Source organism: Camelus bactrianus, chromosome 3 (genome assembly GCF_048773025.1).
Source record: "Camelus bactrianus isolate YW-2024 breed Bactrian camel chromosome 3, ASM4877302v1, whole genome shotgun sequence".
NCBI classification, from domain to species: Eukaryota; Metazoa; Chordata; class Mammalia; order Artiodactyla; family Camelidae; genus Camelus; species Camelus bactrianus.
Window position 1 is genome coordinate 57,405,744 of NC_133541.1, and position 14,170 is coordinate 57,419,913.

Here is a 14,170-nt window from a genome sequence, read left to right on the forward strand (position 1 = left end):
ATGAGAGTAATAATACATACCTACCTAGACGTATTTTAGAGAAAGGTCTAACCTAAAGCCTGGGGTATAAATTTCAATAAAGATTCTTGTATTTCATTTTTCTCCCTTTCTGAGTGAAGTCATCCTGATCATAAACTTGCTATAAAGAGCACTGAAAGGACCAGTGGACAAGGAGTCAAGAGTTGTGTTCTGGTAACAGCTCTGCTGTTAATCACATGATTTTAGGTGAGTCACTTTCCTAAAAGTTTGCTTATCTATTAAATGTAAGGGTTGAATTCCAGTTCTGTTCTGTGACTTTGTTATTTTAAATGTATTTTAATGGGATATGATTTCAATGTGGGAAATGGTCTTAAACTAACTCCTAAGAATAAGTAAGTCATTGTTAAATCAAATCAATTTCCAAATCCTATAATTAATAGTTATGTCATTCACTGTAGTGAGTAGATAGATAGATAGATAGATAGATAAAAGATGCACATTTTGAGGACTGAAATTCTCCTGACAAACCTTTTACCTGTTTATCAGTTAAAATCCATGATCATGCAGAACACATATAACTTGCAAAAGAAACCTTATAACAAGAGTCTAGGCTGATACAAGTTTTAAAATATGAGCTTAAGCCAAACTACTCAAGGAAATTCAGAGTGAAAACGGACTTTCTCCTTTAATCATCACTGTTGTGAGGTGCTGTGTTTGACATAATTTTCTAAGTAGGGACTTCAGAGAGAAGAATTATCTCACTTTCCGTATTTCAAATACTTCCATATTTGTGTAGAAAGAAAAGTTTGCTATCCACTCCAGTATTCCCAGTGTTAAGCTGATGTGCATCTTGGATTTATTTTGTTCCCATTGTGTAAACTCATACTTGACTTCAAAGAAAAGAAAGATACAAAGTCCCTCTTTTCTAAGGGGCAGAAATCCTTTGTGTCAACTGGTTGACCCTTGCTCTGTAAGGTCCTGTTGGAAATCTTTTGTAATACAATGCAGGGGACTCTTCTGTGTATTGATGTTATTTACATAGTCGGGTGGGCCTTGGCTGAAAACAGAAATCACATCAACTCATGAAAGGTTATTTCCTGACCACAAGGAAGGTGATTGATCCGTCCAAGGAATCTGTTACTCAGAAAAAGCATTAAATGTTCTCCTGTGAGGGACACTTTGAAAGGCTAAGGGAAAGAAAGAAGGAAGAAAGCACAATCCAGACTTCTGTAGGTTTGTGGCAGGGGAAAAGGATCTGTCTGAATCCGAGCAGGGATTTGCTTCGGGGAATTTCCTGTCCAGCCCTTTATTACAAGGGTCTTTGTAGATTGCGCAGTGACGTTGGGCACCCCATTGGGCAGTTCCCCAGGAAGGCAGCGGGGAATTCTTACACTTTCCTTCTAGGTCTCAGAAGGATCTCGTTTTCTCAGTGTTTATTTCAGGTTGGCAGAAGCCAGGAGCCTGACAGTGCCTTCAGATGGGACAGGCAGGCTCGGTGGCCGCGTGAACAGGCTGTAACCAAGTTCTTTGCTGATCTTACAGAGTTTCGTTTGCCCCCAAGAAGAGCTGACGATACTCAATTGTCTAGTGCTGGCCTGCCCCACAAGAGCCTGGGGGCTCCTTTCCCCTAACCCAGAACTGGCAGCCGGGGGGGGGGGGCGGGGAAGTGGGGGGAGGGGTGGACGGGCAGTGGTTTCCCTGCGCACAGCGCGATGTTGCTCAGTGAGTCGCTGAATGGGGAGCGCGGCTGTCCCCAAGCCTATTGGTACTTCTTGTCAGGAAGAAACGCCGAGAGGTGGGAGTGCCTGGGGAGGGAGGCAGGCGGTCCCTACCGCAGGCGCGGGGAGCTGCCTTTCCGCCCCTCTGCCTGCTTTCCAAGCCTGGGCTTTTAGGAGTGGCTGAAGCTGCGGAGCGCTTCAGGAGACTGTGAATGAACCCTCCTCCTCTTCCTCCTCCTCCTCCTCGCTGAGTCTCCTCCTCGGTGCTGACGGTACAGTGATATAATGATGATGGGTGTCACAACCCGCATTTGAACTTGCAGACGAGCTGCCCCGAGCCTTTCTGGGGAAGAACTCCAGGCGGGCGGGCGCAACAGCCGCGAACATTAGGTGCGGTGGACAGGCGCTGGGACCCGAATCTGCCGTCAGCCCCGCGTCCTCCAGCACCATCCCGCACCCTCCGCACCCTTCCCCAGACCGCCGCGCTTCCTATGTGACCCGCCCCGCCAACGCCGAGCCCATTCGCGCAGCGCTGAGGTGAATTTTTCCCCCAAACTGCAATAAGCCGCCTTTCAAGGTAATCATGTTTCTTTTGTTCCCCCTTTAAAAAAGAAAAGAAAAAGAAAAACTTACAGAAAAAAAAAGCGAGTTTAGGGGGGGAAAAGTACATTGTAATTGATAGAAGGCTTTAATTAAGGCAAAAAATAACTCGCTCTGAGGAGAAGTTAAGAAAATATATGCACTTTAAAAATGCAGGTAACTTTCAGAAGGACGTTTGGAGAGAGAAATACAGAGGACCTTGGTGCTGAAAAAGATCCAGACAAAAGAAGCCTGGGATGGGGTGGGGGTAGAAGGACAAATGGAACGGGGGAAGGGAAGGAAGGGAATGCACAGAACCCTTAGAAACGTCTCGGGGTCTTGAGCTGGAGAGGAAGGAGGGACGCGGGGCACCTTGGTTTTTTTGTTGTTGTTAACCTGCTCGAGGCAAAAGTTTGAATGGGGACTCCGGAGACTTGCCCACATACAAGTTTCCCGAGCCGCCTTGGTGCAGGCCACCTGGTTCCCGGCCCCTGGTGTGTGGTCAGTGCCCGGCGTTCCTGGAAAGCTGCTCCCGGGCAGCTCCTGACAGGGCGATCCCGGACCTGCGCGGACGTGACCCCCTCAGCCCTCAGGCGGTCTGGGAGGAGGTCCAGTCGGGGGAGGTACAGGGTCCCCGGGCCGCGTGTCTTTGGCGACTTAGGGGCTGTCAAGGCTCTCTCCTGTGCCCCTGGGTTCTTTTGTCCAGCGCGCGGTGCGCCGGAGCCGGCCGGTAGGGAGCAGGGGATGGGGGTGGGGTTGTTGGAGCGCCGCGGAGGTCTGCTAGGCGCCAGGGCGGGAAAAGCTTGCCCCGAACCAGCAGGGATGTGCAGGAATTTTCTCTCACCCTGAGGAGCGAAGTGGTTTTCGCTCCCGCCTCAACGAGCAAACCAGTTCTCAGAGTGCTCTTCAGACAAAGGTGGCGCGGGGACCCGAATCTGGGACCTCTAGGACCAGCCCTCTCTCCCGGACTACAGCAGTCTTCCTTTTCCTTCCATTTCCCCACCCCCTCCCGGCTCGCGGCCCTAGTTGAGCAACTTTACTGGCGGGTCGCGCGGCGGGGGAGAGCGAGTGCTGGCAGCACTGGGGGACGCCCTCGGCTGAAGCTCCCCACCGCCTTGCGGAGGCGTGGATGCCCCCGAGCGACATCCCTGGTGCGTGCGGGCTAGAGGGTATTAGAGTTGCCCCAGCTCACTCTGTGTCACTGGGCGTGGAGCGGTCAGTGTGTTAGGCAGCGGAGAGCGAGGTAGAATAATAGTGTCATAGCTGAAACTATTTGCTCTCGGATCCAGCTGCGCCTCAGCAAGTCCTGCATGTCTCCGGGAGATGCTACGGGAGGGAAGAGAAATCTATGCGGCGCCTGGAGAGCTGCCCCGCGGTGTGCACACCCACAGGCGGAAGGACAGCCTCACTCTGCGTTCCGTTTCTCATCTTTGTCTCTCCTCTCTGTCTCCATCTTCTCTGCCTCCCTTTCCCTCTCAGCCTCTGCTCGGTTCCTTTCGCTCTTGAGTCCCCTCCCCCACGGCTGACAAATGAATGGCTAGTGTGAAATCCCTGCCTTCCTTGCCTTCCCTGTCCGCCGAGGCAGACAAGAAGGGAGGAGCGAGGGAGGCGGTGCGCTCCTTCGGATCTGCCCCCAGTTGGAGTGCTTTGAGCTTGCAGAACCCAGATGTCTAGGAATAGGGAGTTTTGTGGCGGGTGTGGGCGCCCCCTGATGGAGAAATCCAGCACAGGTGGAAGAAAACCATGCCCCCAAAACCAAAGGAGCTACTTTCACAATCGTGTATTCAAGGATGGAGGACCCTAGCTTACCCTTTACTTGTTTTCTACTTCGGAATCTGCGGCGTAAATCTAGGCATTTGGAGGACCCAGAAAGGAGACTTGGCTTTGCAAAGGGCAGAAGCGCTTTTTCCCAAGTCAGCCGGGATGTGCGAGGCACTCTGGGCCAAGTCTGCATTTTGATGGTCTAACACACTTGCCCAGGGGAGGATCCAGGTTTCGGGCGGCGTTGGTGCTCAATCTTGGGCGTCACTTTAAGAAAGACCATACAGAGTGCCTTACTTTCGGAAATTTTACTAAGGCTCATGACTGCTGGAACCCAATGCTAGGGCCCCGCCCCAGAGTATTGCCTAAAAAGGGCCCCCAGCGTAACGTTTAAACGTCCTCAATTTCACGACACTCCTCGAACGTGGAAATTTGGGAGGAGGGTGCCGGGAGGAAAAAAAAAGAAGTTAAGGAAAGAGACAGTGGGAAAAGGAAAGAAGAAAGGAATAAAAATGAGTCACATGCACGCAAACAGCCGGGGGCAGACCCGCTGGGTTCGTTTCAAGATTTTTGGACTGAATTTTGCGTCTCGTTTAAAGCCATTGTTTTAATCCTAAGAATGATAGCAAACGCTACTGAAGCGGCGTGCTGGGAGAGAAGGAAGGCGGGGGACCAGCCGCTTAGACCGGCTGGGGCTGGAGAATTCTCTCTAGTCGCTCAGCCCGCGCGGAGGTAAGAACCCTCCCGGGCGCTTCCCGCAGGGCCGGGGTTCACCAGCCGCCGCCACGTGGGCTGGGACTTAAGCTCCCGGCCCTAGACGGGTGTGACTCCTTGGACTCGGAGACAGCGGCACTGCTGGACCGGCAGTCGCTCAGCGCGGAGGCTGGCGGGGCGCCTCCTGGGTCCCCGCCCAGAGGCCAGTGGGGGCGTGGCTTTGCTGCTTTTCCCCGGGCCCCGGGCGGGGCAGTGAGAGAAAAGGAGCGGCCGCGCACCCCGCGTTTAGGCTGCGGGCGGCTGCAGGAGACCACTCGACTTCTATCTAGACGGCGCTAAACACTCTTATTAAAAGATCTTTGAATGTTTTTTTCTTGCTTCTTGGGAGTGCTAGGAGGAGGTTTTGCCTTGCGACAGGAAATAAGTAAAGATTTACTCCAAGCAAACTTTTTTGGCAGAAATATGAGACGAGTTTATCCTGTGTTCCATATATTGACTTTTTAAGTATGTTCATGTCGGTTTAAAGATCATTTTTAGTCAATGACAGGATAGTCACGTTCCAGACTGTCATAAAGAGTTCGCCTAGTATGGCAAACAATTGCCATTGAGAGGACTGATAGAATTCCATGAGTACAAACCTTAGGGGCTGTGGGTGTAACTCAGATCCCTTTGCATCAGGAGCTCTAGCTCCGGTCCGGCCCACAGTGGGAGCTCAGCTCATATTTATGAAATGACTGAGCGAGTGGCTTGGGGGAATGTCGCACAGAGTAGACGCTGCCACTTAGAGCTGCATTTAGACTCTCTTACTTCGCTTTATCTTGGAAGAACAGTTTAAGTGATCTAGTCCATCTCCAGTTCTGACATATAATTGATTAACTTTCCCTTTCTTTTTGACTCCCTCTGAAAGCTGTGACCCAAATTCTTTTAAGCACTGCTCGGCAATTGTGCCAAATCTATAGGGAAAATATTCATATAAAGACCTAAAATAGGATGTTGTGAGTTTAATATATAAATAGGAAGGCACCAATGGAAGCAAGAACTAATTTTCTGAGATAAAAGTCTGTTCCAGCTTGGGGACTATATAACTTGGATTGTGAGAGCCTATCAAGCAGAAGTTCTCAGAGACTGACTTATAGTTCTGAGCTCTACGTAAAGGAAGGAAAATTTTTACAATTGTATGTGCCTGTCCCAACTAATACTGCCAAGGGTTCCATGGATTCCAAAGTGGTTAAGCAATTACTTCCTCCAGCAGGAAGTCCACAGTCCTTAATCTCCTTGTGGGTGGTGGGAAGAGGGATGAGAATCAGGACAGTCGTCAAAGATTTGTGGAAGAATTCAAAGTTTTGTTTTTTCTTAGTAAGTAAAAAAAGAAATTTAAAGTTATCCCTAAATTGTATTTCCTGCTCTTAAAAATAAAGTTTGAAAAGAATCCCCTTAGATTAATAAGTTTACAGACGTAGGTTTCTTCTTTTTCTCTGTGATTACAAACTGGAAGGAAATACCTCTGATATCCTAAGATACCTATATCTGCACCCTTGCAAATTGTTTGGAAAGGACCTCAAAAGTTAATTTAAGGCTGAATATGATTAATGTTAAAGATAGAGTCGTTGTTCTTTCTTTCCTCACATTACTATGCTTAAGTACTTTGTGGTTAATAATTGCCAGTAGGTGAACATTAGAGACTTTAAGAATCGAAAGAGCAACCAACACAGTCTCCCAACAGCTGTATAACCAAGTTTTCCTTTTTTCAGTGGAGTTTAAACATTTCTGTTGACTTTTTTCATGGGCAAACATCACTAGACACTGTATTTAAAATGGGGTATTGCCTTGTGACTGAACAGAACTACTCAAGACACATGGTTCTTTTGAGGAAAAGAATGAATGACTGTAGTAGGCTAGTATTACACCACCCACCTAGAGAAAGCAGTTAGGACTCACAAACACTCATTGTTGAGGGTTACTTGCCCTGGTATGAGAAAACATGCTGATTGCTGCATAGGTCTGTACTTTACCAGAAAACACAAGGCCCGCACTCTCTCTGATTTGGAATCAGAACAAGGAGAAGTAGGGATAAATGTCTTGGCTAAGCTCCACTTTGATTAGTGAACTTTTGCCAATTTCCTCCGGTAGCCTAGACATGGTTAACTACATATGTATACATTTATACATTTATTATGTATATATTTTTGCAGGGTTTTTTTGACTGCCAAGTTCTTCTCACTGAATGTGCCAGGGGCGGTTCTATTTCAGTGGTCAGTGCAAAGCATCTTTATGTAATGTGTTTGTTGGTCATGTTTCCTGAAACTTCTGAATAGATGTATCATCTTTAAAACGGTTTAAGTGCAGGTCTCTGTTTAAATTCACATTTTTTCTGTATCTATAGACATCCTACCTCATTCTTCTAGGAATTTTAAGAAGTGTTTATGTCTATAAAATGACATTACATAGTTTATAATAAACACATACATAATAGGTAAGTTATCATCTTTCTATTGTTAAATTACTGAGTTGATGTTACCTGCACTGCAGTGGAATGAGTGCTAGGCTTTGAATTGCTCGAGTTGCACTGATTAGCTGAGAAAACCAGGTTAAGACAAAACTTTTAGATATTTGGTGCCAAAATCTTTTAAATGGGTATGCAGTAATAAACATCAAACGAGTGAATACCTGTGGAAAGGCTTTGATAAAGGAAAACTACACAAATAAATGGTGTTAAGCTATGTCCCTGGTGCTCATATTGATCTAATTCTATAATAATAACAGCATTACCCAAATCATGTATTTCCTACTAAACGTATAACATGAGTTAGAGAGAGGCATACTGTTTTAAGAATCATCTAGTTTCACTGAACAGAAGACAGAGTCCAGAAATAGACTCAAATGAACATGGAAATTCAGTGGAAATGAAGACATGACTTGTGTATATGATAAATAGACTTCATTCTATTGAAAACAACAAGTCAAGTCCACTTAAAGTATTAGTCAATCTTTACCTCATTTCTTGTCCTAAAATAAAGTTTAGATAGCTCTAATAGGAAATATAGGGAGTTACATTTTAAAAATAACTAGAGCAAATTATGAGATTTTTAACATAATAAGTTAGGAGTAGAGAAACCTGTTTTAAGGAAAAGATAAAACCTGGAAGCCGTAGTAGAAAAGACTTATAACCCTGACTAAATAACAATTAAATTATTTACACAAAAACAAATAACACATCTGGAAAATATCAGCAATGTGTGAGAGATAAAGTGCTAACAACTATTTTGATACACCAAGAACTTTTACAAAAAAAAAAAAAAGACCACAATCTATCAAAAAGAAAAATTGGCAAAAGTTTTGTGCAGATGGTAGAAAGAGAAATATAAATGTTTTAAAATCATATGAAAGGTTGGTCGGCCTCATTCATAATGAAAGAAATAGTAATTAAAAAAATGATGAAATGCTGCACCATCTTTTCATCAGTCAGAGCAGTAAAGATAGAAAAGTTTGATGAAAGTTTGGGTTGGCTTGGTTGTGGGGAAAGTGGATCTCTTCTATATGTGAACAGGTTTATTTTCTTTAGAAAGTAATTTGGTAATAGCTATCAAAAAATTTTTAAATGTATATACCTTTTGACCTAGCAATTCCTCTTTTAGATATTGTCACATAGATATTGGTACAAATGTCATCCAAGAGAAATGGACAAGGATGCCCTTTGCAGCTTATTTCTAATAGGAAAACTTTGGAAACACTTTAAAGGCTCATCACAGGAACTGGTGAAATAAAAGATGCTACATTCACGTAGGGGGAATCTATGCAGTTGTTAAAAACAACACAGACAAACTATATTAGCCGAGCATTCTCTGAGATATACTGTACTTTAAGCGAAGAAAGTCGTGTACCACACGGTGTATATAGAATGCATCTACTTACATACAAAATGGGCATATTCATTTATTCAACAAATATTTGCTGGGTGTCCTGGACATTGTAGATGCAGCAGCGACCAAAACATCACAGACTGCCTTCCTGGAGCTCATATTATGGTGGGCAGAGAAAGGCTATTCCCAATTATACATCTACAATGTGCCATGATGAAACTAGAGCATGAGGAAGAGACTGGAGAGTGCCATGTGCTTTAGATCAAGGATGAAGGGGTTCACCAGGCAGAGAGCAGAGTAGTGCTAAGGAGCAATGACATGAGAAAGCTTAGCCATGTCCAGGTCCAGGAATCCAGTCAGAGGTAGGTGATAAATTCACATGGTGCCACTATTCCTGTGAAGTAAATTCATGACCCTTCATGTTTAAACCATGATATCTCATTCTGCATTTCAGAGATTCCTCTTTTGAGAAAGTACCCAGTAGCAACATGATGGACAAGGCTCTTTACATCCAGTTTGTGGATGAGGTATCCTAGACCTTTGATTGTCTAGGGTAACTAATTCGAAAACTCTAAGACATACCATTGTGTCTGCATCCTTAAGTCACCCTTTGCTCAGTGGAGCTTCCCCCAAATTAAGAGAGAATACTAAATATCTGTTTATTAGAAGCTTGGCTCTCTCTTTCTCGGAGGCAACCAATCTTGCATGACCCTTAATCCCCTCTGCAGACATTTCTCATGGATAGACATTTCTCAAGGTCCTGTTGACCTTGTCTCTTGTGTCTCCTAGGCAATTAAACAGCCTGAGTCAGCTGTGACTTGATTGTTCAATGGCCTTTTCCTCTTCTCATTGACTTCACTGGAACAGAAGACTAAATATAGGCACTAGCTCTCATATGGCCCAGGTCTTTCTATGCAGACAGACTTGTTATCACTAACAGATAATGCTTACAAGACAGCCACAGAAGAGCAGAAGAATAGAAATAGGGGGTCAGAGTGGTGCTTAAAATAGAAAGAAATTTCAGAAAGTTTCTTATTTTGTAAACTCAGAGAAGGCAAATAGTGTGTGTAACAACCATGAACATGGACATAGACTTATGAAGATTAGAGAAATAGAATGAATGCCCATGGACTCTAAAGGAAGAAGCAATGAAAATGTAGGTCTGAAGCCAGAACTTTGGGCATTTGAGTTGCAAACTCCAGTGACTTCAGGAAACAGACATGGAGTGGAAGTGGACAAGAGGCCAAGTGGGGCCAGTGATAACCTTGAGTGCACAGAGCTAAGGCCAAAGGCTGATGCTTGCTTAGTATTGATGATTGACCAGCTAGAATATGAACCTAGAGCTGTTAGATCTGATTTTCCAAAAGAAGTCAGAGATCTAAGACTTGGTGTGAAGACTCAAATTTTAAATGTTGGCAATTTATTTAAACATACTCATGCAAATATATTTAAAACATGGCTGATCTTTCCCTTATACTTTTAATGCACTGGCTTCCTTCCCTAACCTTGTTAGGGGTGGCCTTACTTGGGCAAGTGATGAGTATATTTGCTTTACAGATGAAGGACTGTTTTCCCTCTTCCCTTAAAAAAAAAAAGACACTTTTATAAGGATGAAGTATGGCACAAAGAGTTAGACTTTTGACTATCTGTCCTGGATTTGAAATTAGGATGAAGAAGACCCATTTCTGGTCAGGGTTACACCTTCTCCTCTGATACTGTTACTGACACTGGATATTGATAAACATCTGATACAATTGAATCACAGTAAATATCAAGTGTATTTCAGGTGTTAATTAGCATACTCACCCATATTTTAAAAGACTGTTGACATTTGTCTTCAGAGTGTGTTTCTGAATAGAAAATGGAAGCATTGGTCATGCATTTCGTCCACAAACCTCCCTCAAGGGTCTAGTCTGAAGCTGGCACTGTGGAAATATTGTGGGAATTAGTAAGTTGAATACGATACTGGCTCTGCCTTCCAGAAGCTGACTGTTTCACGTAGGAGATAAAACGTATTTCTAAGTAGTGATTCAAAGCACATAGCATTAAGTTATGGGACAATTTACTGTAAGCATGAAGTTGTACACAGCTATAATGGCAACCCCAGTTATAATTTTCAAATCCAAGAGCTTTAAATACTTTTCTTTTTACTATTAGTGATATGACACCAGGAAGAAAACACTAATAGAAAGCTTGAATTAGAAATTGTAATAATAAAAATCGAGTACTGAATATACTGTGTATCACTGAGCTATTTTATCAGTTCTCACAATCACATCAATAAAGTACTGCTTCTCACTATTAAGTAGCTACTGGAAATGAGAGAGTTAGTAACTTACCCAAAATCACAGAGTATAAGCAGAAGATTCAGAACTTGAATTCAGGGCTATTTGACAGTGGAGCTCAGACTTTTAACATTATGCTTATAAAAGTTTCCTGAAAAAAAGGAAAAAAATAGGAACCGTTTTTCTTGAAAGACAATAGGAAATTATTATTAATAAGCATAATTAAAGAAAGCTTTCTTATTTGGATTCAGTTAGTACTTATGGAATGCACTGTCTTTAATAGCATTGTATGATACAATCTAAAATTTCATTTTGTTGGAAACTTGAGGGTATGTGAAATTGATATTTTAATTTTTTCCTGAAATATTGTAATAGTATTGAGATATAGATAAATAATTCCTGCTTGTTGTAGTATCTTATTAAAAAATCCAGAAACGTAGAGACCTAATTTCCCAGTTAGTGTTTAACAACATCCATTAGCATATCTCAGTAATTATATGATAAATAATAAACTTAATTATCAAGGTTAATTTAGGATTATCAGCCATATACTTTTCACTGTGAGTTGTCAAATGGCCTATTGATGGAAAATGTGAGAAATATAATGCATTAGGTTAAAAAACAGTCTTCAGGAAATAGCTAGAATTTTATAATTTTGATATAGAAAAGTTCTAACGTTTATTTCAAGAAATATAAAATAAGCAAATGGAGAGGAATATCAAAGAAAAATAAATAGCTGCCATAAATTATGACGTTGAGTTTGAGCCCAAATTGGACTTGGATTCTTACAGCATTTACTTCTTTTTAATCTACGTTTTCTAAATAATATGGAATTTAGATATTTTCTAAAGAAGTTGTTTAGGGCACTAACTCAAATATGTGTCAGTATGCCTTCAGCTACAAATAACTAAAAGCCTTGATTTTATTGGGTTTAAACAATAAAGGAATTTATTATCTCGCATAAAAAAGTTCTAAGGTGTGGCTGGCTGTAGGTCTAACACCTGAGCACTCAGCCCTATCTTTCCTGATTCTGTCTCAACTTCATCCGAGAGGCTATTTTATATATTCATGGATACAAGATGGATACAGCAGTTTCACAAGATATAGCCTATCTTGACAATGTCCGGTGAAGAAAAGCAACCATCTCTTTCTTTTTTCTCTTCTTGAAATGAATATGTCTTTCCTAGGAGCAACTCTGTGCCCTGCAATATCCTCTCACATCTCATTGGCCAAAATTGCATCACATACTCATTTCAAAACCACTAGCAAAAGAAATGAGACCAGTGTAATTGACTTAGAATAATCAGGATCATCCCCTCAGGTTGAGATTTGACTCAAGTTCCTCTAAAGGATATGACTGCATGAAGGAGGGTATTCTAGTATGGATTCAGGGTTTTGTTAGAAAGGAGAAAGAGAAATGGCTACTGGGTAGCCAGCCAATGATGGCATTATAGAACCGTTCGAAATGTAACTGAGAAGGGAACAACTGTGGAGATCAAACAGTCTTCTGCAGTTCTTCTGAGTCTGGCTCTTTGATTTCTAGATGCTTCCTAGCAATGGTACTTATTCTCTTCATAATGATAGCTTCATAGAAATTTGAGCTGGAAGGGACCATTCTGAGACCCAGATTTGTCAAATGTCTTCCCCAAAGTGCCACAATAAATTAATAGCAAAGCCAGGGCAGGGTTTCTTGATGCTCAGTACAGGGTGTTTTCTTTCATTCTTTACCCTTCAGACTGTTGGAACTGCTTTAAAACTCATGGCAAGCACTGGTCTTTTCTGTAATTAACAGCTCCTTATAATACATTTATTTTGTTTGTTCAGTCTCCTAGAAACAAAATTGAGTCTGCTTTAAAAAGCCTGCTGAGGTCCTTGTTCTTTTCTGGTACCATGAGCATAAACCACCAAAGGGTTTCCTCCTACCTCACGTTTGATGTGAATCCCTTTTTTTCAACATCTCTCCCTATTGCTTCCCCATCGTCTCTTGCTCCATCTATGACCAACTTCCTGTTTCTAAATAGACTTTGTGGTTGCCTCTCCCTCCTTGGGCCAGCTCCTAGCCGCTAGTTACTTAGGCTGTGGTCTGTATTGTTCTTCCAACAGCCTACCCCGTTGTGGTTGCCCCACACGTCCACATTGTTCTGTGTACCCAAACTGGGTTCTGGAATTATTTTGGTAACTACCACATTGGGTGAGAGTCAAACTAATAATTAAAGTGTTGGGACAACTTCTCCTATTGCAAGGTTCCTCCTGTTTTTACAATCCAAGAGGAGCTGCTTCTTGTACCTGTATTATATATAGTGCAGAAACAGCATGTGATTTAGGGCCTCCCACAAACCTGAATGCTTATGATTCACTTTGTATTTTTCTTCGTTTCTAGGACAAGATGTTGATAACTATAAAGAGCATCTTATGGATGTGCTCTACCTTAATAGCTGCCCATGCACTACATAAAGGTGAGTGTGGTAACAGTTTCTTTAAGACTCATTGAAATAAAAATTGGAGTACTGGGGCATGGAATGCAAATATGAAATCATCAAAATAAAGGATTAATTTTTGATCTATTTGTTGCTTAACACTTTTAGCTAAAATATTATTAGGCTAAACACAATGGTTTTAAATAAATCAATCATAACAAAATAATGAACAGTATGTAAAGAAACAAATGGGCTTTCAGTTACTTCCCAGATTACTTTCAGACTGTGCAAAAAAGCTCACATATGGCATTGGGCATCTTTTTAAGTTCTACCTTCTTAAATACCACTCAAAAGTTTTCCTATTTAAAAAAAAAAAAAGACTAACAGTAAGGAGGGAAGAATTTGAAAAACGTCAAGAAGACAGAGAGAAGGCTGATAGCCAAGCTTTTGCCCCAACCTCCATCTCTCCCTTTCTCTCAGTAACTGGATAAGTACATATGCACTGTCTTTCTTAGCTTTAAATTATATATCCACCTAACGAGGGTTCTGTGATTCCAAAATGATGAACTCTGGTCCATGAAGAAAGATTCTGTGCTGAATCTCAGTGATCTGCCCCTGTCTAGGTGACTCTCCAGACATAGTTTCCACTTCTTTCTCACACTCTGTGCTTCAGAGTATCTGAAATCATTTACAGGTCCATTCATAGACCTGCGGATTGTCTGTTTTTTTCAGGCACAATTCCTTCTGCTTCTGCAGTTCCTTCTCTCATTCTCTATGGTTCTACTTTAGTTCATTCTTCAAGTCTCAGAGTATCACTCCATCTATTGGTTCATCCATCCTTCCTCCCATCCGTGCAT

General features: G+C 42.4%; 1 protein-coding gene across 3 annotated transcripts in view; it reads left to right on the forward strand.

Annotated features, from left to right (window-relative positions):
• The first annotated feature begins 1,699 nt into the window (after nt 1-1,699).
• Nucleotides 1,700-14,170, forward strand: part of VCAN (versican) — a 105,494-nt gene continuing 93,023 nt past the window's right edge. For 2 of the 3 annotated variants that reach the window (XM_045507082.2, XM_045507081.2), the window contains exon 1: nt 13,277-13,352. In XM_045507082.2, the coding sequence (XP_045363038.2) occupies nt 13,283-13,352 (70 nt within the window). In that variant the 5' untranslated portion in view covers nt 13,277-13,282. Of the gene's footprint in view, nt 2,275-13,276; nt 13,353-14,170 lie in introns of those variants that run through there. The other variant, XM_010970603.3, reaches the window with a different exon arrangement.